We start from the raw sequence: 24,942 nt of genomic DNA on the forward strand, positions 1-24,942 counted from the left end.
TATTTTGATGGTTCAATAAAATTAATTTTCAAATTTGTTTCTCTCTCTCTCTCTCTCTCTCTCTCTCTCTCTCTCTCTCTCTCTCTCTCTCGCTAAATTTTCAGACATTAAAATTGTTTTGTTTTTCGTGCATATCATAAATTCTTGCCAATTCAATTCGAGAAATAACTCGAATGACTATTTTTTAAATAATCTACATATTATGCCCAAACGGAACATGCGTTTTCATTTTGCATGCGTATAGATGCACTATCATCCTAATTACGGTATTGTGATGACCCGCATCGCGTACCAGTCGAACATCTGCGATCCATCGTGACGGATAAATCACCTTGGGACCACCCTCCAATCGCGTCTCGCCCATCGCCTTGCATATAGACAGTTACTAATGAGCCGACCCCATTTAATTAACCGTATATGGTTTCGATGCGACTGTGCCGGACTATTTCCCGTTACGTATACGCACGCATTATCGCCGCGCACAGCGCCCACGACCACGACTATAACGAATTTATTTCAACGCAAGGCGATATTTCATCGCGGCCGCTTTCTTGCGCCGACACATCTGTTCGATTTGTATCGCAGAACGCCGCGGTTTCATAGATATAAACATGCGTTTTGTAGGTGGCATTCTAGAAACAGAGAGCCTATATAGCGCAATTCATCGTCGGCCGTTATAGGAAAATGAATTGCAAATCACTTCGCATGCACAAGGTTATTTACAGATCTCACCGTCATATTTACTCCCATTTTTTGACACAAAGAGATAACAAACGAGATCAAACTAGATATTTTTAACTTTTTTTCTAACGATTGCAAATCTATTAACATTTCAATTATTTTTCCAATAAAGGGTTTTTCATATAAAAACGCAGATATATAAATACAGGTATATAAAACATGACCATAAAGGGTTTTTCATATAAAAACGCAGATATATAAATACAGGTATATAAAACATGACCATAACATTTGTGGTTCTCTTGTATAATCTTTATGCAAATATAGAAAATATAATTTAAAAAATTAAAATATAATTAAAATAATAGTTTTAATATTGTTAAATTTGTTTTATAAAATCTAAAATTTCAGAAAATAACAAAAAATTGTTTATATTATAAGATGTAATTGAAAATTACATAAATTATATGTAGAATTTAATAGCAATGTTACTTTTTGTAAGCACCAATTAATTAATTTTTAACTTTCGTATTTTTTTTCTATATGACAAATTATACAAGAGAAAAAAAACATATATATATGTGTGTGTGTGTGTAGTTTTTAAATATAAATATTTTTATCAGATTGTTCATTATTGGACTTATTGACAAATAATATTTTGCTATCATGTATAATGATCTGGAAGTTATTTTGTGTGACTAATATATGAAAGTGATCAAATATTGGTATTATTTTGTGCGCGTGTGTGTGTACGCGCGCACCCTCTTGTGTACGAGAATTATATTAATATATGTGAAATGTATTTGTAATTAAAAAATGTTAGATATATACATAATTAAGAAATAAAGTTACATGAAAAGAGAATAAAAGATCTTATTATTTATTAAAGTCGTTCCAACCGTCCGCCTCCGTGGCGCAATCGGCTAGCGCGTTCGGCTGTTAACCGAAAGGTTGGTGGTTCGAGCCCACCCGGGGGCGTTTATTTTTGTTTCTATTTTTTTCATACAATTTTGTCTACATGCAAATTTTATTACCAAAACTGTATTCTGTAAAAATTCGATTTATATAGAAGTAAAAATTTTAATATTTCAATTAATAAAAATTTTTTAATAAAAGATAACTTCTGATAGATAAAAGTTTGTATAGATTACCTAATATCTAAAAAAATTCATAAAATCGTTTTACAAATTTGTACTTAAAAGGAATTATATTTTTAAAAATTTGAAAATCAGTTCAGCCATATTTAATAAATTATATTCCATATACTTTACACGCTTTCATTGATTATTTAATAAAAAGTAATCATTTAATTTAAATTTTACCTATTACTTCAAAACACGTATTATGTTTTGTAATCATGCACAGATTATTTTTTTATATTTTTTATATTACACAATATAGTAATAATTTTCTTCATCATAGCAGATCTAACGCGCAGAAAAGTATTCAATGTGTACAAAACATAAAAGCACAGGAATTATGATTCAATTTTGAAATTGAAGTACAGAACATTGTCAGTTTTCAGATATACTGATAAATTGTAAATACTCACCTTCTCCCAACGGCGCCGTGGCTTAGTTGGTTAAAGCGCCTGTCTAGTAAACAGGAGATCGAGGGTTCGAATCCCTCCGGGGCCTCTTCAGAAGCAAATCGAAATTTGCTTCACTTTTTTTTTCTTTCCATCTTCTACAAGTTTAGATTCTGCAACATTGAAAACCGAAACAATGCAAATTATTTCCTTTGTTTATTTATAAACACATGCATTAACGTATTCAAATAGAACTTATTTGATGTTTTATTCTTTAAAAATCTTATTTTGCAATAAGTACTATAAAATTATTACAAAAATTATGCTATCGTTACAAAATTGTGATAATAGAAAATTATAACATCTCAAAAAAAAATTAATTTATTTAACGGTGCACTGTGGTCTGTATCACAATTATAAGACTTGTTCTTTGTTGCTACGTTAAACTGCATTAAAACTTTCTATCTTGTTTTCCCTAAACTTGATATATGTATTTATTTCATTTTATATGCACAAATATACACTAATACAATTATAAAGAAACTTATAATTTTGCAAATGTAATTAAAAGGTTTCCTACAAACAAAAATCAAACAGGTACATTTTTTAATCTGGATTTCGGAGCAAAATAATGAGTAGCCTTGTAAATAATTTTGTTACAATAAAAATTAAACCAAAATACAAATATTATAAGTAGTAAATATAAATAAAATTTCTGCAAGAGCAAAACAAATCCAAATTTTTTTTTCTTTTAAATGGAAACTTTAAATATTAATCACAGTCTACAATTTTGTTTTTACTACGTTTAAAAAAAAATTATCATATTTAATAAACAGTTCAAAGATATATTTTGTGAGAAGTTCTTCAATTATAGATTATACACATAAGTGATCAATAACATTATTATCATGTTGTAATAAATGTGTATTAAATCTGATTTTTTTTTTAATTTTAGTAAAAGCCATATTAATTTTTTTACGTCTGGATAGCTTAGCACAAATAAATGCTAATTAAGCTAAATGTTTGGTAGAACTAGACAACTGTAACAGAGCCAAAATTGTTGAATTTTTATAAAAATTTACGATACAAATTTTGTATCGTAATTTTTTTATCATGAATTGCTTTATATTGTAAACCAATTTAATTATATAATTAATTTTTATACATGCATATATACATACATGTGTAAAATTATTAATTTGAAAATTTGAAGAATTTCTAAAACATCTAAATGAATCAATCTAGACAATTAAAAATGCCTTAAATATTCTAAATGTTTGCATTATTTATAAAAATGTGTTTATTATTAAAATAAATGCAAAAATACACATTATTTAAATTAAAGTATTTCTTAAATAATTTTAAGTACATTAAAATGCAAACTCAAACCTAGTAACAAATTTATTTTTAACATTAACTTTTATATTTAAAATAATCTATCTTTTAAATTTTAGTGTATTATTATTATAAAAAATACATTTAAGATTAATAATAATTTTGTTTGTACGTGTACCGGATGTAGAGACATGTTTAATCACCGTGACATTTTACTAGTGATGGTATCACCTTCAAATGATCAAAACACAAATCAATTAATCAGTATGATAATTTTAAGAATAATTCCCGCATAAAAGCAGTTGATGCTCACCCGTGTGACCGAGGTCTCGAAGACCAACGAGTATCAGTTTAATTCCTCATTTCGATTCAATACTGGCCATTCGCAAGATCGTGACCATTTCGTGACTTTCTGGAAAATCTCGTGAAAAACCGGCGTTAGTAATAGCATCGCGATCGATACCCAGCAACAGTCCTTCTGGTCAACGATAAATACTTCGCGAGGTTGGTTCATTCACGATGAATCACCTTCAAATGATCGAAACATGGATCAATTAATCAGTATGATAATTTTAAGAATAATTCGCGCATAAGAGCAGTTGATGCTTACCCGTGTCATCGAGGTCTCGAAGACCAACGGGTATCAGTAGTTTAATTCCTCATTTCGATTCAATACTGGCCATTCGCAAGATCGTGACCATTTCGTGACCTTCTGGAAAATCTCGTGAAAATCCGGCGTTAGTAATAGCATCGCAATCGATACCCGGCGACGGTCCTTTTGGTCAACGATAAATACTTCGCGACGTTGATTCATTCACGATGAATATGCAAAATTGATCGCTCGTAAGGTCGCGAACACTGCTGCCGCGCGCCATTTTCTCAATACAAAAATCTCGCGACCGATTGTGCGCCGCGGCGCGATCAACGGTCGTTTCGAAAAGCATGTACGGCCCGAAGTCGGCCGCACGAGAGTGACGCGGCAGCCACCGTGCGGCGGCGTGCTTCACGGCGCGCGCGGCGTGGTGGTTCGGAGGCGCGCGATCGCGCGTTTGTACCGCCATAACCTAGTGTCCCTCGTCGCCTGCGCTCCAACGTCGCAGGATGTCGTCGTGCACGGACTTGTTGCGCCTGAACGAGAAGGGGCTGTTCAAGGATATCAAGGCGAGCCTAACGAGTGGCGTCAAGGAGACGCGGAACATCCTCGAGATACGCGACAACGTGCTGTACATGTGGAATGCCGACAAGTGTTGCGTGCACGCGCTCAACGTCGCGGCGACCCGTGGCAAGCTCGACGAGGACATCCCTTATCAGGTAAGAGAACGCCGTCGTATTGTCATATCGTACGTACCGCACGCCTCGCGAATCACGATCGCCGTGAAAGGATCTCCCCTCGATCGAACGTAAACAAAAGGTAACGGCATTTCGTCGGATTGCGCGGTGCGTCGATGCAAGTTAACCTAACCTAACCTAATCTCGACGACGCGCCGGCCGCGTCGGCTGCTAACGCGTGCGCCGCGGACTCCACTTCACTGTGTAATGCATCGAGATAACACAACTAAGCCTGAACGCGAGACGCATCCTTTATTCACAAGTCTATTTTCTACGTTCGTCGATATTTGACAAATTTAGTAGGAATATTTAAAATTGGAGATAAATGTTTAAAATTCTTTTTAACTCTGCGTTTACAGTTGAATTAGCACTTTTATCATGACTAATAGATTATATACTAAAAAGAAAGTTTAATAACAGCTATCAAATGGTGAAGTAATGCCAATTAAATATTCAGTTAATATAATTAAAATTGATTTTAATTTTCTAAATATTTAGTAAGTACCATCAGGTAGTTGGTATTTGTTATTTGGTATTATCATATATTATTCATCGTAGAAATATTCTGGAAAGACTTTGATAATAATTAATTTATCAAATGTTGAATGAATGCCAATTTAATATTTGATTAATATAATATAATCAAAATAATTTTTTTTTTTTAATATTTATTAAGGCTGCATTCCATTTGGCGCTCACAGCGCTGTGAGCATTATTTCATTCTTGTCGCTCATCATTAAATTAGAATTAAATAAGGACAAATAATGCTTACAAGTGCTGTAAGCGCCAAAAGGAATGCAGCCTAAGTATTACCAAACACGCATACATGATAATATATCCAATCGTTTGATAATGCTTGATAAATACTTAAAAATGTAGAATTATATTAATTAAATGTGTAATTGCCATTTATTAAAAATAGAAAATGTTTAAAACTGTAAACTTTAATTGAAATGACACTTATTATGAATGGCGAATTACAATTGTATACCTATACTGAAAATAAGAGTTTAATAATGGTTACTAAGTGTTAAGTAAGGTAATGCTAAGTAAACACTCAATTAACATAACAAAAAATGATTTTATTTTTTCAAATATTTAGTAAATACTACTAAATAGAAATTTAGTGCAGCTTTTGTTTGATTATTGGACAGTTACTGGGTTTTGTCTCGCAACTGAATAGCAAACTGTCTAGGATACCAATCAAGTTGTAACGCAATAAGTTTCTCAAAGTTATTGCAAAAAAACTATATAATATCCAAACTCAGTTACTTAACAGTTACTCAACAGTAAAAGTACTTCTTAACCTCTTAATCTGTCTTGTGACATTTTTGTGATAGAACTACATACTTGAAGTTGTTAAAAAATCAGAATAAAAAATTTTGTAAAAATCTTACCCACATACTATACAGTAAAACTGCTACATAATTGGTCTATAAATATTTAGTTAGTTTCTAAGCAGTATTCTTGTATATATATGGAAATCCATAATACTAAATAGTAACGAACTGAATAGTCAGTCAAAGTGCATGAATTTCTACTAGGGATGGCTGGTTATATTACATTGCATTATTATAACTTTTAATGTAGGAGTACTAGGAAAAAAGTAATAGTTATAAAATAATGCTAATTAAATATTTGATATCTAATATTACTAAAAAATTTTATTTTTTTAAATAAATATTGGTAAATATTAAATAATAAGCATTACCAAACAATAATATATTCAACATTTGGTCTATATAATACTGAATATTTAGAAAAAAATTATTTTTGGTTATAATAGAAGATTTAATTGACTTCACTCAACATTTGTTAGCTATTACCAAACTTTTTTTTTTTTCTTTAGTGAAAGTTGTCACTGATATATGCACTATATAACATTTATTCCTTTTTACTTGATGGCTACATATGACCAAAATTCAATATGAGATAATTAATATATGCATGACATTTATTATTGGTTACAAAATATCTGCTTTAAGTGTAAAAGGTACTGTTTTCTTATTGTAATAAATTAATAAAATGATTGTAGTTTATTCATAAATAATGTAGTAGTATATAGAAAATTTTATGGACAATATGTCCTAAAAAATTAAACTGTATTGTCTGTGTGTGTATATGTGAAAGGATAAATAATGCTAATCAATTTTCAAAAAAATTTGATTCTTTTAAAAATTAATTTTATCATTATTTATCTCCTTTTATATAATATAATTATATGAAACATTTTTTTAAATATTTGCTGTTTCTGAAAAATATTTCACTGTTTCCATTAAAGTGAAACATCCTATATATAATTTTATATTTATATTTTATATAAATAAATTTTATATTTATATTTTATACTATTGTATATATATCCTATATATGTATAATTTTTATATTACACCAAAAAAATTTTTTGCTAATATAGATATATTTCTTGATATCAACCAAAATGTATCGTTAATTTTTATATCTGCTAGAATTTTAGCTGTCATATATAGAATTTGAAAATTCTGCTTCTATCAGATAGAGATTGATTAGGTGCAATACTTAAGTATATATATTGCAGCATTTATTAATATTTATTTATCTGAGTTAATTTTTACACACATATCATTTTTGTTAAAGTTGCAAAATCTCTTTTTAGTGTACACTCAAAAAATAATTTTGCAATTATAGCAAAAATGGTATGTGTGTAAATACTGAGATAGATATAAATGATTATCAAATAATGTGGTGTGTGTGTGTGTGTGTGTGTGTGTTTGTGTGTGTGTGTGTGTGTGTGTATGTAATGCACTTAATCAATCTTACAGGAGCAGAATTTACCTAAAATTCTAGCAGATACAAAAATTATCAGTTACATTTGACTGTGACATCGAAAAATCTACATCAACATTTTTGGGATATAGAAGAATTATAAAATTTTTACATTATACGCTAATCAAAAGTTTGAACCGGGGTTAAATTTAAGAAGTCGACATTGGCAAAATTAAGTCTGTCTTGTGGACAAAAAACTTTTATGAAACACAAATATATTGATATTTATATTAATGAAACAAAAATAACATAAATATATATCGGTCATAAGAGTTAATTTACTAATAAAGAACCTGTTTTCGTCTGACTGAACTGAAACTAGATTAATACATGAAAGAAATTAATTTCCAAAATAAAAAAGTTTCGAGATGCTGCAAATTGATTAGAATTTTACGAAACACTTTGAAACTTTTCAATAGAGTGTTGCTGATAAAAGCTTGGAAGGACTGCGTACAAAACAAGTTCTGTAGGCCAAAGTAAATCATAAAAAGCAAAAATGATATTTTTTATCGATACACTGACAGTAAAGAATGCTTGATTCAAATACATATTTATTTGAATAGTGCTAATAACATATTTCATAAAAAATAAATATTTATTTCAAATAAGAAATATTTTTTAAATTGTAGAAAGTATTACTTGTTTTAAATAAATATTATTAATTTTCTATAAAATATGTTATTGATACTATTCAAATAAATATTTGTTTGAATTAAGTTGAATTCTTTTCTGTTAGTGTACAAATATCAATATATATTATGATGATAATTTATTTATTATTTTTGTAATTATTGTATTATGTAATTTATACATATATAAAACTTTTAAACAAAATATTATAATCTAAAAAAATGAATTTTATCTATCTAATACAAAATATGATATTCTCTAGTAAATGCATCGAACAAAATTATGATTAAATAATTAAAAAATCAATATCTTGTCAATATTTTCTTAAATACTCCGTAAAAGAGCTATCTAGGTTTTGAATACATTTATGCCGTAATAGTTTAATTAGATGTTTCAGATTATATAGATATACAACTATAATAATTAAAAAACAATGTAGAAGATTATTTGAAAAGACATACCGAAAATTTGTTCCCCCGAAGCGGTTGGGAAACCTAAGGGTACCTGTGCACTTGCGGGAAATGATTGTGCTAAATGAAAGAGAAGCGGCGAAATCGCGGTGAGAATTGGTCAAGCGGTACATTTCGCTGGCCGCTGGTGCTTTTATTTCATTTCAATGGCACCGCGGGATCAGCGGGTACGTTAATGCCTCAGCGCGCGAACGCAAAAGAGCGGCGAGGGGATAATTTATAGGAAATGGGTTGTTCGACGCTCCGGAGTAATTTAATTAAAATAAATGTCCGCGCCGCGGAGGAGCGTTACCCGCACGGACGGACCCGCGGTTCCACGACTGCGAATAAAATGCAAATTCAGACCCTTCATCGAGGAGAGGGTCGCGTATGTATATGCGTATAGGTAGATAAAGGTGCCCGCGCGAGGGTGCCGAGAGGGTAAGTGCGGACGGAGGGTAAGTCCAACGGTCTCTCGGTGCCGATCATCGTCCGTTCATCCGTTGATTCGATAAGACCTGCGCTCGGTTAATTTCACTCAGCTGTCGTTTTAATAACGCGACGTGATATTTCGTTTTATTTCGGTTACGCCGCGATTAATCGCGATCGACCGACATCATCACGGAATTGCTCGACGTTCTTATCTCGTTGTTTCTTTCCACCACGTTGTCCACCACTCGTCAATGAGAATCGGGAATTGCGCGACATGTACGACAGAGCGGACGTTCTTCCTCTAATCTTTCCTCGAGAGCGACACCTCCCCGGAGGCATCGATTAATAAACGCGTCGTGGTGGCGGCCACTTTGCGCTCGCTCGCGCTGCCCCGGGGGTGGTACGCGCTCGGGGCCCGGCTGAAATATCGGTCGTAAATAATAAAAGTTAGCGAGGTTCCTCTCTGGCGCGCACGCCGGGACTTTAAACCGGAAGATAGGTGTCGCAGGATACGGACGAGGGAGGCGGCCGCGGCAAAAGTGGCACGGCAGGTCGGGGGGACGGCAGAGGTGCGGCGCGGGAAGGAGACAAAGACGCGCCATTGTCAACCGCTCCGCCATCGGAACCGCCATCCGCCGCGGGAAACTTTGAATCATTTTTATTGCATAGAGTTATCTTTGTTACCAGCGGAACGAACGTCTAAACGCGCCTTCTCACTCTCTCCCTCTTACCCCCCTTTCTCACCCTTCCTCTCCCCTCCCCTCCGCTCTTGGGCTATCTCTCCTCCTCTCGCGCCTTTCGCCAGGTCATTCCCAGCCCTCGTCCTTCGTCCTCGCCTTCCTGCCGGTTACGCTCTCTTTCCCTTTTTGCCCTTCCCCCTCCGCCCTCTACCCACGTCTCCCCTGTCTCTCCGACGGCCGGGCCGGGAGATAATACGTACGCGAAAGCGTTCACACCCCTTTGGCTGCCCAAATGGAATAAGTTCTTTAATTCGCGGATTTACCGCCGGGCAAACGAATCGCCCGCGCTGTCGCTGAGATAATATTCGGCGGACGAAAGAGGGCCGCTTCTTGGCCGAACTTTTCATTTTCGCGGGGTGTCTTTCTCCGAGGACCTCGGGACTCACTGAAAATAAATGAGCTTTGCGGTGAGCGAGTTTAAGTCGCGCGCTCGGGATTCATCTAAAATATCTCAAATGATTTAACGTGCCAAGCAAGGTCACAACGCTTATCAACAAGTAATAAACGAAATGAGAGAACTCTTATATATTTGGAAATGTTAAGTTTTCAACATGTTATTTGGTAATGTTAATTGTTTCAGTTTTTATGTATTGGCGGCATTTTGCTGAAAGGTAATTATTATTATTAGAAATATTGGATGAAAAATATCCAAAATTAAAATTTAACTTTCACGAATATCACATAACGCGACTTTGCTCTTGTTATCGTCTGTGATCCTTTGTGCTATCTCTTTCATGCTATCTGCTCTGATTACAAACACGAAACGCAGACGCGCGGTCGCGCAATCGCGCCAAGGTAGGAATTACTTCGATTCGGGAGCGTAGCGCGATGCCAACGGCCTACGTGAGGTTTCCTATGTGCCTCGCGACGTATAAAAGGGACAATCTTATCTAAATTAAAAGTGCCGGACCGCGCACGAGACGGTCGGAGGGTCAGCGGCGCGAGCGAAATAGAAAATTTCGGGCGAATTTCTGCCTCCTCCACCGCCTCGCCTCCGTCTCAGAAGCGGAGCGGAATATCGCGTAATAAGCGAAATCCTCTCGACGATAATTAAAAAGTAATTTTACGGTGACATTTGTAACTGCGGAACCGCCTACCCGCCGGTCCGATGGTAAATACGCGTGCAGCCGCGCGTCCTATGTGTACACGCACCGGCAGAAATGGTGTCCCGCGACGTTCAGCGCGCGGCGATCACCCACACACGCGAAGCGCCGTACGTGTTACTGGGCGCGCGGAGGAGCCGAGGAGATGGGAGAGGAGCGAAAAAAGTGGGGATCGCGCCGGTGTTGCATCCTTCACCAACGTCGCACGTTGAAGAAGGATAGAGCTAAGATGAGTGAGAAGACGTGATACCGACTCGATGGTGTCCCAATATCCGTTTCACTCGCACTCGATACTAATATCGTCTCTCGCTCGCCAATACCATATTAATTATGTTAAATGTTAGATGAACAAAAAATTAACTTACAATCTATCTTACAAACTACAATTAACTTACAAACTATCAACATTAAATAAATCTAAATGTTAAAATAAAATTTTTATTATCTTTTAAAATTATTATTTACACAATTTTGCACACACTTACTTACAATACAAGAAATTAATCTTATACTCTAAATTTGTAAATGGATAAGAAACTCTTATAGTGAGTCTGAAAATTATCCGTAACGATGGTTATAATTTCACACAAAAATTTGTTACGGGATGAAAAAGAAGCATTATTACGCAATCATAAGTGAATCAATAATTAATTGGGATAAACGTTAATTTTTTTCTTTCTATGTATAACATAATTAATATTTCAATAAAAATTTGTGTTTTTTAAAATTAAATTTTATCACTTTACATAATATAAAGTAATGAATGACATGCTAATAGAATAAATGTCGACGCTTCGTGCACTCGGATAGCCGTCTCTCAAAGAAAAAGGAAAGCACGACGCATCGGTATTGGCGAGCGAGAGACGATATTAGTATCGAGTGCGAGTGAAACGGATATTGGGACACCATCGAGTCGGTATCACGTCTTCTCACTCATCTTAGCTCTATCCTTCTTCAACGTGCGACGTTAGTGAAGGATGCAACACCGGCGCGATCCCCACTTTTTTCGCTCCTCTCCCATCTCCCCGGCTCCTCCGTGCGCCCAGTAACACGTACGGCGCTTCGCGTGTGTGGGTGATCGCCGCGCGCTGAACGTCGCGGGACACCATTTCTGCCGGTGCGTGTACACAAGCAATAACTACGATGTACAGACCTCTGCGTGCGTGTGCGTGCGTGTGTACACGCATGTGCGTGCGCGTACGTCTGAATGTTCCCGCGGTCAGATTCACGCCCGAGCGTATAAGCAAACGCGGAGGGGGTTGAAGGGGGAGAATAGTGAGTTCCCAGCGAGGGTGTGTAGGTAGGTTAGGTGCCGTGTCGTGCACGTGGAGGTATACGAGGAGGTACCTAGAGCAATAAAATTCACGGGAAGTGTTTTACATCGGGTGGCGCGCGTAGTTCTCTCTCTTTCTCTCCTGTTCCCTCTTCTCCCTTCGCGTACGCTGGATATGCCGGGGTGGGAGGGGAGGGAGGAAAGGGTGGAAGCGAGGGAGGCTCGACGAATTCAGTAAGTGGCGGACAATGGCTTTTGTGGTAGACATCGGTCGTCCCCCGCGCGCATCCCCTTCTCGGCATTCGTATTTCGTTCCGCCGCTGGTACGGATACATTTTCCCTGCTTCCACGTTCTCTTCGTTCTGTCTTCCTCTCTTTTCCACGACTGCTCGAGCACTTGAAGCGTCATGCTCTCGGAGATGCGGAGGAAAAAGCGGTAACCCAATGCGAATTGATGCAATCTTTCTCTCTCTCTCTCTCTTGACTCATTTGTTTATTAATACGGATATATACGCACCCTTGAGAGTATCACATTGAAGAGATAATCGTTCCAAGTTGCTATGACATGTCAGTTAGAATATTCTTTCCCGTCCCGATCGAAAAAATGTATACAACAATGAGTATTACGCAGAAGATACATTTGATAATTAAAAATGTTTAGTAATGAAAACTTGCAGCATTATAAAGTAAGAATGAGACATATGTCTAATTTGAGACATTCTCAATTATTTTGTCACAAACGTGAGCACTTTAAAATAAATGTTATGATATCATGTTGGTAATTGATAACCATTAAATCTCACATAAGTGGCAGCCACATAATGCACGTGTACGACGATGTGTACAAAGATTATGTTTACGTTCCTCAGCAAAATGTTTCGGTGTACTACTGAAAAAAATTTGCAAATATAATTTAATAACAATGGCTTGATTGACAATGGCTCGTTTAACGTGAACGTTTAACATTAAGTATAACATTGTATTTTGTTATTTCATTACTTTAGATATTTTAAACACATATAATTTTAACATTTCATGTTTAAGAAAATTAATTATTTTTTTCAGTGCTTATAATAAGCATTTTTACCTTATCAGTTTTCTTTATAATCACACGTTTGTTGTACACGAAAAACTTATTTTCTTATTTTTTTCTAAATATCTTATCTGTAACTCCTGTTTTATGATAATTTTAAATTAAAAATTTATAAAACATTTATTATTGCATGTTTATAATTTTTATCAAACGGTTAGTAATTTTTTATGAAATCAGATAAAATATAAATTTTTTAAAAAGTCTGTCGAAAGAAAGTATAACGTTAACACTCAAAGTCTAACGACAGGCGCACTGAATTAATTACGCGCGACACGGTTAGATACGCAAGTCGTAAAAATAGTTCGGCATCAGGAGAGTAGAGTTTAATGAATCGTCAAAGGGACGCTTAAACCGGCATTGCCGATGTTATTAGGCGTCCAAGGCGGAAGCGAGGCATCGTAGTACGCGGCAATACACGCGCAGGATGTAAGAATGCGAATGTGTGGCCCGTGTACTCATGAGAGCTAGCACCTTTATCTCTCGCAGCCGCGAAGTCGTATACAAGAACGACGGTGGTCCATTGTCAAAGCTGCCCGTTAAAATACGGAATACGCCCTTAGTCTTGGAAGGAGCCGGGCGGGCACCCGCCGGCCTCCATTATCGCCGCGTGTATAGCCTATGAGCGGTGAAAGGGCTGCGAGACACCCGCTATGACAATAATTTCGCGCTAATAACCCCTTCGTAGAGACTTCTCCGAGCAGCCCTTGTGATAGCGATAGCGTGTCTTTGTAACCCGACCGCTCGTCCGAGTCTCCGGCATCGGTTGACAACCGAGCAATCAGCGAGCTCTCGGAACCCAATTATTTAGAGGCGCCTTCAGATTTCAGCCTATCGTAATTCTATTGCAATGCGTTTCGGGATCAGTAATCTTGAAAGTAACCTTGATTGAATTTCGAACTCTGTAAGCTCGTGGATTAACGCGCCAGGAGGACATAACTTTGTTTATGCTATCCCTTTAAGTTGTAACTAAATCTAATTACGTCATTAAACGATCCCAATTACGTAGAAGCTAAGTGTTTAACCAGCATAAATTCTTTTGCGAAGCAGCACAAAAATTCTTGTCATAATCTAAACATTTAAATTAACAGACATTTTGATGTGATTTACCGTGATTAAAGAATTACATTATTATTGTTAACAGGGCATTTTCTCATGTCTATGTCACAATAATCGAAATATTTTTCAAAGGTGTCGTTTCATTGCAAAAGTGATGTCTTCTCGATCGCCAAGCGTATCGAATCGCCTCTTCTGACGAATGAGAGAGGGTCGAGCAAAGTAGATGGCTCTCGTTCCGTGGGGGGTGGCTTTGTCATCCGCGGGACGCCTTGGCGGGCTAATGCATTTCCTTTACAGTTTTAATGGGCATTCATAACTAAGTTTAATAATGCCCGTAGGAGGCGAGCCGTCGCGGTTGCATATCTAATAATTCCACGGCTTCACCTCGCGCAGGAAGTGGCGCGCGGCACGGATTTTACTGGTGCTGGCTGCTCGGGCTCTCATCCCCCGCACCATCCAACGTTCCTGAAGATATCTATCCGACCTCCTTTCCTTTCTCGCACTCTCTTTCCTTCGTTCCGGCGATTCTCTGCACAGTTCGGAGCAACGTTCTTTGAACGTTCTTAACTTGTGCAATAACTTATATATTTTTTTTATAAGTTATTTTTTATATGTAAATGTAATATAACGAAGAAATATCAAAATCATTTACCTCACCAGAAAATATAGTTGTATTTTTAATTAGATATAGTATTTTTTATAATGAACTAATAAGTCCGGCTTGTAAAAATATTTAACGGGCAAAAATTTATTATTTTACTAATGAGAATTAACGAGATTGCCGTGATAAGAATAATCTTTATTATAATAAAATTAATTTAATAGAAAATGGCCCTTACTTTTCTCTTTTACATTTATTTCTGACGAAGAAAAATCTAACTGTGGCACAACGAATGAAATAAAATCGTACACATAAAAAAAGAAGAAATATCTTTACAGCTGCCATCTTTCCTTCGCTTTATTCGATCGTAGAGCTCGATGGAAACAATGAAATTGTAATTCCCGGAATGTTCCCGAGCGAGTCCGCGGAATTACCAAGCTATTTCCATTTTACGTCCGATACATATCGCTCGGCAACCGAAAGCCCATTTGAAACGCCTTAATCGCCATTGAATCACCGACGATGAAGACTCGCGGACAGAAGATCCCCCGGACACCTATAGCCACAACGGAGGGTGGATAAAGGGGGGGGGGGAGGACCAGGTTCCGGCCACGACGGTGGTATAATGGCGTCTTGGTAGTAGGACCGTGATATAAATCCCGGCGCCGTTATATGACGTAACGCGCCATCTTAACTCGGTCTTCGCTTGCGCTTCGCGAGAAAGCGGGAGGAAAGGGCGAAACTAGCGGCGCCGTCTCTAATAAATAACCCCGAGACAATGGACACTGTCCAAAACACGGCGGATCTTACGCCTTTAACTTGGGTACCAAGTCTCAACCCTTGCCCGCGACTCTCGGGCCAACCGTCTTCCCCCTCCCCCTCTTGTTGCGGCCCCCCTTTCTTCGGGACTTTCGCCGCGCCTTGCTCTCTCCAGCCACCCTCGCGGCCGACGCTGTCAACGAATTCTCACCCCCGAAAGAGGCCATCCTCTCCCGCGCCCCGTCACGGCGGTCTTCTCGAATTATAATGTTTGTTTCTAACAAATTACCATGATAATGCCTGGCGTCGCGCGCGGCGAAACCGTGTCTTCGGTGGCACACTTAAATTACGCGACTACGAGCACGCGGAAGACTCCGGGAGTCGTCGTCGTCGTCGTCGTCGGCGGCGGCGGCGGCGGCGAGGAACCATGGCATCATCGTAGTCGGCGATGGCGGGGGCGGAGGATTCTCAACGGGTAGTTGTAATGTTAATTAGCCACTTACCTAACCGTACACCGTAGACAATCGGACTCCTTTCTCGAGGTATTCCGAAGTTTCGTATCCTCGGCCGCGACTCCGGCGAAGGAGAAGATTTAGAGGCCGACATGGAAGGCTATGGTCGTACCGCCGTGATAGTCGCTCGCCGATAGGAAAGTTTATGTTTTCAACGGTATTCACGGTGCTGGTTTTTCTATCCTTTTTTTTATTATACCTTCCTCTACCAGATTTGCATACTATTACTAAATAATTTGAATGGATAAACTCGCATTTATTATAACGTACAGCCAAATGTAAAATTTCATTGCGTATGGTAATCCCTTCTGGGCCATATATGATGTTTCTTTCCACCAATTCTTTTGCAGCTTTTTATGTATCTTACAATTGTTAAAATTTGTGTATGTATGTAAATATAACATAATATGTAATTAATTATTGTTTTTTATCTACCACTTCTAAATGGGCGAGGCAAATTTGGTGTAGGGATATACAGATTATTTTGTTCATGTCTTATTGTGAAAAAAAAACAGAATGGAATCATAAAACGTTTCTTTTAGTAAATTTAGTAAAACGATATTTATTCCCAATTTTTATTAAAATTAAATAAATATTACTAAATAAAAGAAGAAATGATTTCGGGAAAGTCGAGTAAAGTTTTAAACGTTTCGAAATTTTCTCCTGACATTTTCTATCATAAATGAATAAACTTAAGTAACGTAATATTAGTTAGAATAAAGTTTCTCCTGCAAGTATGTGATACTCTTTTTTTATAATAAAAGTGAACTTTACTCTTAAAATTATTAAAATTGTAGAAATGAACAGAGAGGTAGGTTCGCTATTTTATTTTATAACATGTTTAAATTTATCTCATATATCTTTATGTTTGTTGTGCGCATGATTTACTTTAATATATAATATTTTTATATTTATTTTGTTTTTTAAGTTTGTTCTACGCATATCAAGTACATGTTACATGAAATGTTATCTTGTATCTAGGAGACCCTTTCTATTGAAAGCAATATCAATTAGTTCTCGTCCGCGAGAACTTTAAATTTAAAATGTTATTATTTTTTGCTTTAAAATTTAAATAAAATTTTAAGCACTTAGATATTGTATATGGTATTTCATTGTATAATTTTTTAATTTAACACTTTTTATAATACACACAGTTATATGTATTTTACGTAATGTTGAATTGCCCCGGGGATGCCCCGCAGTTATGCGTGATATCTTAATTATTATAGACCAAACTAAGCGGTTTATATAGTATCGTCAATAGGATCAAAATATAGAGGAAGGTTGTCTCTGTCATTACATAGTCATTTGCAATTAAATGTTTAAAACTATTTGATAACTAGAATTCTAAAAAGTTAGCGAACCTGCCTCGGTCTCGTCTACATCTTTGTTTCCTATATGTATAAAATTTTATTATTAAAATCAGAATTCGACTCTTCGAATGATTCTGTATTACTTAAAAATTACTTGTATTTAATTAAAAGCTTATATTTTTACAATACATTTATACTGTATATCGAGACTAAAAACTCTGTTATGTCATTGTTACATACATTCCCCTAACACAATACTTGAAATTAGTAACTTTTGGATTGATTTCTGAAACGACGCCTACTGTTCTTTCCACAACTGAAATCAGAAGTCTAAAAAATTTATATATAAAATATTATACGTATATATGTACATAACTACAATTATTTTTTCAATTTGGCAACTATATTGAAAATCTGCGTTTTATTATTTTTTAATTCTTACTTTAAATTTGTAATTAATAATCTCAAACATTTCCATACTAAAATTCCGCAAAATATGTTCAGCAAAAGAATTTGTGCGACAAAGGGTTAACCAAATTTATGCCAAATTATTATCAATTAACTTTGAAAGCTTAACATTTTGTTTAAAAAAAAAAAAAAAGAAGCGGATTACTCGATGCCTCGAACGAATGCAAAAAGCTATGAAAAATGATGCCTCGTTCTCCTCGAGTTGCGACGCATTCGCGAGAGCCGTCGTCCCCGCTCTTGTCGTTGCGCCGCGGGCCAACACATTTGAGCGCGCTGATTTAAGTCCCGCGCCTGTGATGTGACAAAGCGTTATTACGCCCCGTGCTGTAGGAACACGCGTTAAATCAGAAGTCAACGCGAGGAAATTCTGTTCTGCCGGTCCGGAACATGTCCACTAGCATCACCGTATTCGTTGGCCGCGCGCGCGAGGCTGGGCGCGGGGCAAGCGCATAAAAATTATGTCAGCTCCTACGGCCAGCGCTCGCTCCGGTAATATACTCCCTACGTTTCGTCAGCGGACACCCTATTATGCAACGGTATACCACCGCGCGCGGGCTGGCTGCGAAGGCGATAAACTTTATTTTCCAAAATCGTCTGATGCGTGGCCGCAGTTATCTCGACCGCGGTAACGATCGTGATAACGCGCGGCTCGTAGAAACGAACGAGGGATGATAGAGGGGGTTTCTGAAAAAAGAAAAAAACTTGTCGACCGCAATTTTTTTTGCGCGATGTTGCGGCCGCAACGAGGTTTTTGATCGCCCTCGGTGAAAAAAGCACTATAGGCGTTAAAATATTTTTTCCACGTGATATAAAAAGGACGCCGCCAGAAATATAATTAGCACTGACGACGCTTAAAATGGTATTGCTACGAAGAGAAGACTCATAAGTTTGTACTTTTTAATTATTAAGTGTCGATAACTTTAATGCTTAAATTGAAAAAGAGCTTTTTATTCGTAAATCTTTATTCGATATATGACATTGACTATTATTTTTTATATAATTATAATTATAAAGGCAGTTCGAATAATTTAGTGTCAAAAATCTTTGGTTTTTAAAATTTTTTTTTTCTTAATTTATTATCTTATAGTTTAAAAATAGATATTTAAAAAATTATTTAATCTGATTTTCCGCAAAGTCCAGTCCTGCGTGATAGAACTATCTTAATGAGACGATATCAAGAAAGAATAATATTTCGTACTCTTACGTCAGTCTAGTAATTTGTTTTAAGTTCACATTTAATTTGTTTTAAGTTTATATTGAAAAGAAATTAAACTATTATTATAAATAAACGTACATATTTTTAAAAAATGTTTAAATGTGTAATATTTGGTGTCAAACATATAAAAGACAAATGTGTTCTTTTGATGTCTACAAATAATATTTGTGACCGATTTTATTTCCAAGCGGATACAACCGTTGATATTCCAATTGAAAATTTCCAATTCTCATCGGGAGACCGCGTGATACATCATTAAAATATTCATGTTGCATAAATATACCGGCATATTGATAAATGGTTACCAAAACGGCCGCTTTCATTACTCTCTCTTTCTCGCTCTCTCTCTCTCTCTTTGCCTCGAAAAACCTACCGAATAGAGCGCGTTGCTTTACACGTTGGGATCATAAAACGCTGACTACGCCCAACGAACAGCCCTGTAACCGTCGTAATAGCGACAAAGTCGTCGACGAAGTTGACTGCTTTATTGACATGCGTTTATTGAGAAGGCCGCGTTTTCGTTGCGTACAAGTTTTATTAGAAATACAACACGCTGAACTTTTTCAATATCGACTACTGCACGCTTTTGGGCAAACAAATATAACTATTTATGAAAAAGAAAAAAGAAATGACTTTTATTTTCTTCTTTTTTTAAAATTCCGACCCATGTATCTTCGTTATCGTTAATCTTTTCGATAAGTAAGATTAGTAAGGCAATTAACGCGACGACTGGCGGGAAAAACCCGCGATAGCATATAATTCGCAAAACAGAGAGTAGCGACTTATGAATGTATAATTTTTAATCTGCCACAACGACTCTAACGGCGAATATGACACGGTCTACAGTGAACGAGCTTTTAATTTATTGATGTGTTTTATGAGACACGAAGATACAAGTAGCGACCTCACTCACCCCATGCTTATATCCAATGTGGACGACAATTCGTAATAAGAGCCTAAAACTTTTATTATTGGTATTCTCTCAGTTTAAAATGATATGTAGCGCGCAGGTAGAGAAAGAGAGAAAGAGAACTTTTACGATTCCTCCCGTCATTCAAATCGGCGTAATGGAATTCCACCTCGATTAACATTTCGATCAAGACGAAACGTCGTCGCAAGTTTGATCGAACTTGGTGTCGAGCGTTCAGCTCTCGCCGTCGCGGCGTATTAAATCGCCGAAGGGGGACGACGCGAAGGCGGCGGGAAATGCTAAAAGAATAAGAAGAGGACGAAATTGAAGTGGATGGAGGAGGAAGAACCGGGCGAACGTCTGGCACGGCCCTCGAGCAGTAAATCCAGAAACGGTGTTACGGGGCGGCCCCGGAGATAATGCGCAATCATTTCGGAATGGAAATTAAAATCAGATGATGAATCCTAACGATGCCGTTTATTATTTTAATTTTCCGCGAAGGCCGCCACCGACGCGGGCTACCGGCGGCCGCCCGACGCCGCCGCCGCGCTGGTAACTCGAGTTCGAGACACTAAATTACCTTCCTATTAGCCGTATAATTACAAGATGGCCCCGGTAATTTCCGTTTATTCCGACTTCGTCTCGCCGAACGGCCGCTTTATATTACGCGCGGCTGTACGCGCGAGCGAAAATGCGCAATGGTCGTTCACCATATCGCGTTGATTGCCGTAACTACCGTTTCTTATACCGTAGCGTACACATGCATTATCAGGATCAGCCGGTAAAGTAAGGTGTTCGCGTTGACATTTGAAATAGAAGATATCAATCCCACGCGCAAGTGCAATTTTTTCTAGAATCTATTTAGAGTTTATAAATTTTTATTTAAAAATACATTTTAATAAGATATTCTCGATCCTCCGTGATCACAGGGAAGTATACAGCACCCCAAGAAATTTTTGATTCTAATTTACGCGCTCTAGAACTCTAGATTCAACGCTAAATTTGACTATTATACCTATATTTACATATTCTCATTAATTATCGGGACATATTTTTAAACCCTTTAATAATGTTTCAATATCAGTCAAAAGTTTAAAAATACAAAGTAATTAAAATAAAATCCCAAAAATGTTAGTGGAGTGTGACACACCCTATGGTGACCAAATTGTTACAAATCCGAAGTGCGACCACGGAGGATTAATGATGCCTAAGAGGAGTAACTTGAGTTCCCTATATATGATTATTTGTTACTTATAAATTAATCTCAATTGTTTTTTCTAATAGAATAATAACAATAAAAGTTTTCAATATTATATTTTTTAAATTGTTCGAAACGTCTTAGAAACATTTACGACACTAAATTTTAAAGAAAACTCTGGGGTTAACTTTAAGTTAGTCCCAGTTCGGTCATTACGTAGGTTTTATTAGCTTAGGTATCTAAGGGTTAAAAAAACAATGTATTTTGTTAGATTACAAGAGAAGAAATCGAACGACGCTAGACGAATCTTGCGAATAAAAAAGCGGGAACGCGCTGCGACCGCATCGCGATTGGCCCTGCTTCCGTTAACAACGAAAATCTTTCGCGTTTCTCGCGTGCTTCAGCGGGTGAAACTCTCTTTTTCTTTCTCTCTCTCTCTTTCTCGCTGTTACGATCCTTTAAACGCGCCAATAATCGAGACTTTCGCTTTTACGCCACGATAAATCGCGGACTTCTGGTGCCCTCGCGCGAATTTACATCCGCGGTGACGTATAAACTCGCCGGAGTCGTTTCCCCTATTTTCGCGCGGTTCGCGCGCCGCGTACAAGCCGCCGGCAAGCTTATTATAATGTAACTGTAACTTTTTATGTCGCTCGTAACTCCGATACAGCACGGCATCGCATCTACGAAGGGGTGGGGGGGGGGAGAGGAAAACTTGGCATCAGCATCGGTTTTCACCGCCGCGTTTGCCGCGTGCATTTGGACAAACAAGTATTATTGCCTCTTTTCCTCCCTTTCCCCGATCTCCGCCTGACTCGTTTAATGCGACTTCTCGCTCAGAACACTCGTGCCGTTTGTGCCTTACGATTGGAAACGGTTATGGCATATAACGCGCGCGCGTGTAAGAGAGAAAGAAAGAGAGATTTATGCGAATTGAAGACTTTGTGCAGATTCGGTGCGGTGCGATGCGGTCATATTCAGGTTGTTTTCACGCATCACAAAAACGAGACGATGCAAGAGAAGAAGAAGAACGGAAATTTGGCGAGTTCGTGACTACCTGCGACGATTGTTATTAATACTGAAATTATCAAAACAGTCAACAAATTATTTTTTAAATTTATAATAGTGCATTTTCTAAGATTTTCCGACACTTCTGTTGCAATATGTATAAGTGATTAAATTTATTAATTTAATTTCCTCTCTTGATTCTTTTATTCAAGAAATATAGTAAAAATACATATGTTAAATCATTGATATGCAGTTGTAAAAATTGTAATAAATTTTATATTATATATTGCATTTCTTAAACGATTTACTTAAATCTTTATGTTAATTTAACACAAGATAAATATATTTTAATTATTTATATTTTGAATGTATTTTAAAATTACATTATTTTGTTATTTGTGTTTATCCATAAATTAACATTAAGACATATTTGAGAAAAGCAATTTTATATAAAATATTTAAATAACAAAATCACATTATGTCAAATCAACATTTAGATATGTCAAAAATTCAATCAGTAGAAAAAATTTAAGAAAGAATTTTAACATAAATATAAAATGTTTTCTACTATGTAGTTCTAATATGTAAATGTAAAATAGAGTAAGGTAATGTTCTATTGAATTAATAATTATTTGAATCTTTAGTAGAGTTTTAAATACTATTTTAAGATATTTTTTATCTTGATATTAATAATTTTTCTGATAAATTAACCATTAATTGCTTTAATGACAATCAGCTTTGCATTAAAATATAATAAAATCTATGTTATAAAAATTTTATTATAAGAAAAGAATTAAGATTAGCCCATGTTCCAATATTTCAAAAGCATGTTTGAGCGTTAATCTTTTACAAATTCGCAGTTCTAACGCAGACATAACAGTAAATGTTAAATTCGCCGACAAAAATATACTTCTTAGTCGTGTACACTTACACACATATTAAGGGGGTCGGCTCATACCGATATACTTTGTTCTCCTATATATGTGAATTCGCCGGCCGTTTTCACATACTTCCAAGATTACTTTTCTGTCCGCCATAGAGAGCCGGGGGGTAGGTAATTAAAACCTCGAGTAGGTAAATAACGGACTGCTAGGCCACTGCGCGAGCCACTGAGAAAACGTAATAAGTAGGCGAGTCTGTAGCCTTAAAAAGGTAGAGATCCTTAAAAACCGTCGGACCCCACGTCGGATCTGCCGCTATTTTTCGCGTTAATTTGAATTTCGTAATTAACCGGCTACGTATGAATTCTCGGGAGAATACATAAAGGTCCCTTCCTTTAATTTCCGCGAGGATTCGTTATAATACCGCGCCCCCTTGCACGACTCGGGTCGGACGTGGATTTTCTGACCTCGAAGGGGACGCGGGCGAAAGAAAAATGAACGCCGAACGTTATGACCGGAATATCTTACCGTTTCGTCGGGATGGGAATGTATAAGGTCGGAATTAGCCGTGTCACGCCGCTACACGTCGGTTTCCTACGTGAATACGGTTAATACGTGGTTTACAAACAAAGGCGGACGACACACGCCGCGAGTGCGCCATTCAATGGTATTACATTTAAGAAATTACGGTGTGAAAAATGTGCGAGATTTCGTGGACGCTGTGAGAAATGGGATGTCTTTCTTTAAGTGGAGTGCTGCCGGCCCTTTTAAAGGAAATCGAAATCTCTTGGTGAAAAGTAATCGCGACTACGACTGTATTTACTCGCTGATTGGGGTCGCCCCATGGGGCAGAGGATCTACTGTAATTACCGAGTATTTTTCACGCGCAAGTTTACCCCCGTGGCTGATTGATATTTTGTATTCAGGAGAGATTCCGTCGCTATCTTACTTCACGAAGATTCGTTGCATTAGTCCTCACACCGTTCGAGTGCGCCCTCGTGCGTGATAATCTAATAAAATTAAAAAATATCCCTCAGTTACATGTAGCATCGCTCTAGTATATAATTTTGAAAATGTCATACAATAATGACAATGCTAATCTTGCACGTTCCTGCAAGCGTATAAAAAAGTTTTATTTCCGTGCGGCTCGATCGAGCCGACGAGATGACGCTCATCCCCGATATAAAACGCGTGGCAGCACAACTGTGGCGGGGGAGTCCTTATAAACTCACGCCCCATTTCACTGAAGGTTCATCTTTAATTTCTTCGCGTTTTTTTTTTTCAACCTTACTCCGCGCCGTGTGCCACTCGACACTTCTTTAAATTCCACCCCAATCCCGTCTCTACGTGGACTCTTCGGGGAGGGAAACAGGCTACCCCCCGCGTTACTGTTCGCTCATTTCTCCGGTTGTCTTACGGCGATTAACCACGACTGCTAACTCCCACCCTCGTAACCACCTCTGGCCTGTCTTTCACCCTGGACGTTCTCTCCGCGTGTCTCCCACCCCTCGGCTCTCTTCCGTCAGTAGTCACATTCTTAATATCGTCTTTTTAAGATTTTTTTAAAGTGCCATTAAGGAAACTATATTGCCACTCGCTAGAAAGGGGGCTGACGGTACCGC

The 24,942-nt window shown here is 37.1% G+C and overlaps 1 protein-coding gene, 1 long non-coding RNA gene and 2 other non-coding genes across 6 annotated transcripts in view; 3 read left to right on the forward strand and 1 right to left on the reverse strand.

Annotated features, from left to right (window-relative positions):
• The window catches only part of LOC105836861, a 184,742-nt gene extending 180,448 nt beyond the window's left edge, over window positions 1-4,294 (reverse strand). For all 3 annotated transcript variants that reach the window (XR_004962675.1, XR_004962676.1, XR_004962674.1), the window contains exons 1-3: window positions 4,155-4,294; window positions 3,858-4,072; window positions 2,234-2,382 (exon numbers count right to left, since the gene is read on the reverse strand). This is a non-coding gene — a long non-coding RNA (uncharacterized LOC105836861). The remainder of the gene's footprint in view (window positions 1-2,233; window positions 2,383-3,857; window positions 4,073-4,154) is intronic.
• Trnan-guu lies at window positions 1,586-1,659 on the forward strand. The gene has a single exon. It is a non-coding gene; the product is annotated as a tRNA-Asn (tRNA).
• On the forward strand, window positions 2,245-2,318 carry Trnat-agu. Its single transcript has one exon. It is a non-coding gene; the product is annotated as a tRNA-Thr (tRNA).
• A 314-nt stretch (window positions 4,295-4,608) lies between the features above and the next one.
• Window positions 4,609-24,942, forward strand: part of LOC105836860 (nuclear pore complex protein Nup88) — an 80,974-nt gene continuing 60,640 nt past the window's right edge. The window contains exon 1 of the mRNA XM_012681186.3: window positions 4,609-4,855. Within this exon, the coding sequence (XP_012536640.2) occupies window positions 4,646-4,855 (210 nt within the window). The 5' untranslated portion in view covers window positions 4,609-4,645. The remainder of the gene's footprint in view (window positions 4,856-24,942) is intronic.

This window comes from Monomorium pharaonis, chromosome 3 (assembly GCF_013373865.1).
Source record: "Monomorium pharaonis isolate MP-MQ-018 chromosome 3, ASM1337386v2, whole genome shotgun sequence".
Lineage (NCBI taxonomy): Eukaryota > Metazoa > Arthropoda > Insecta > Hymenoptera > Formicidae > Monomorium > Monomorium pharaonis.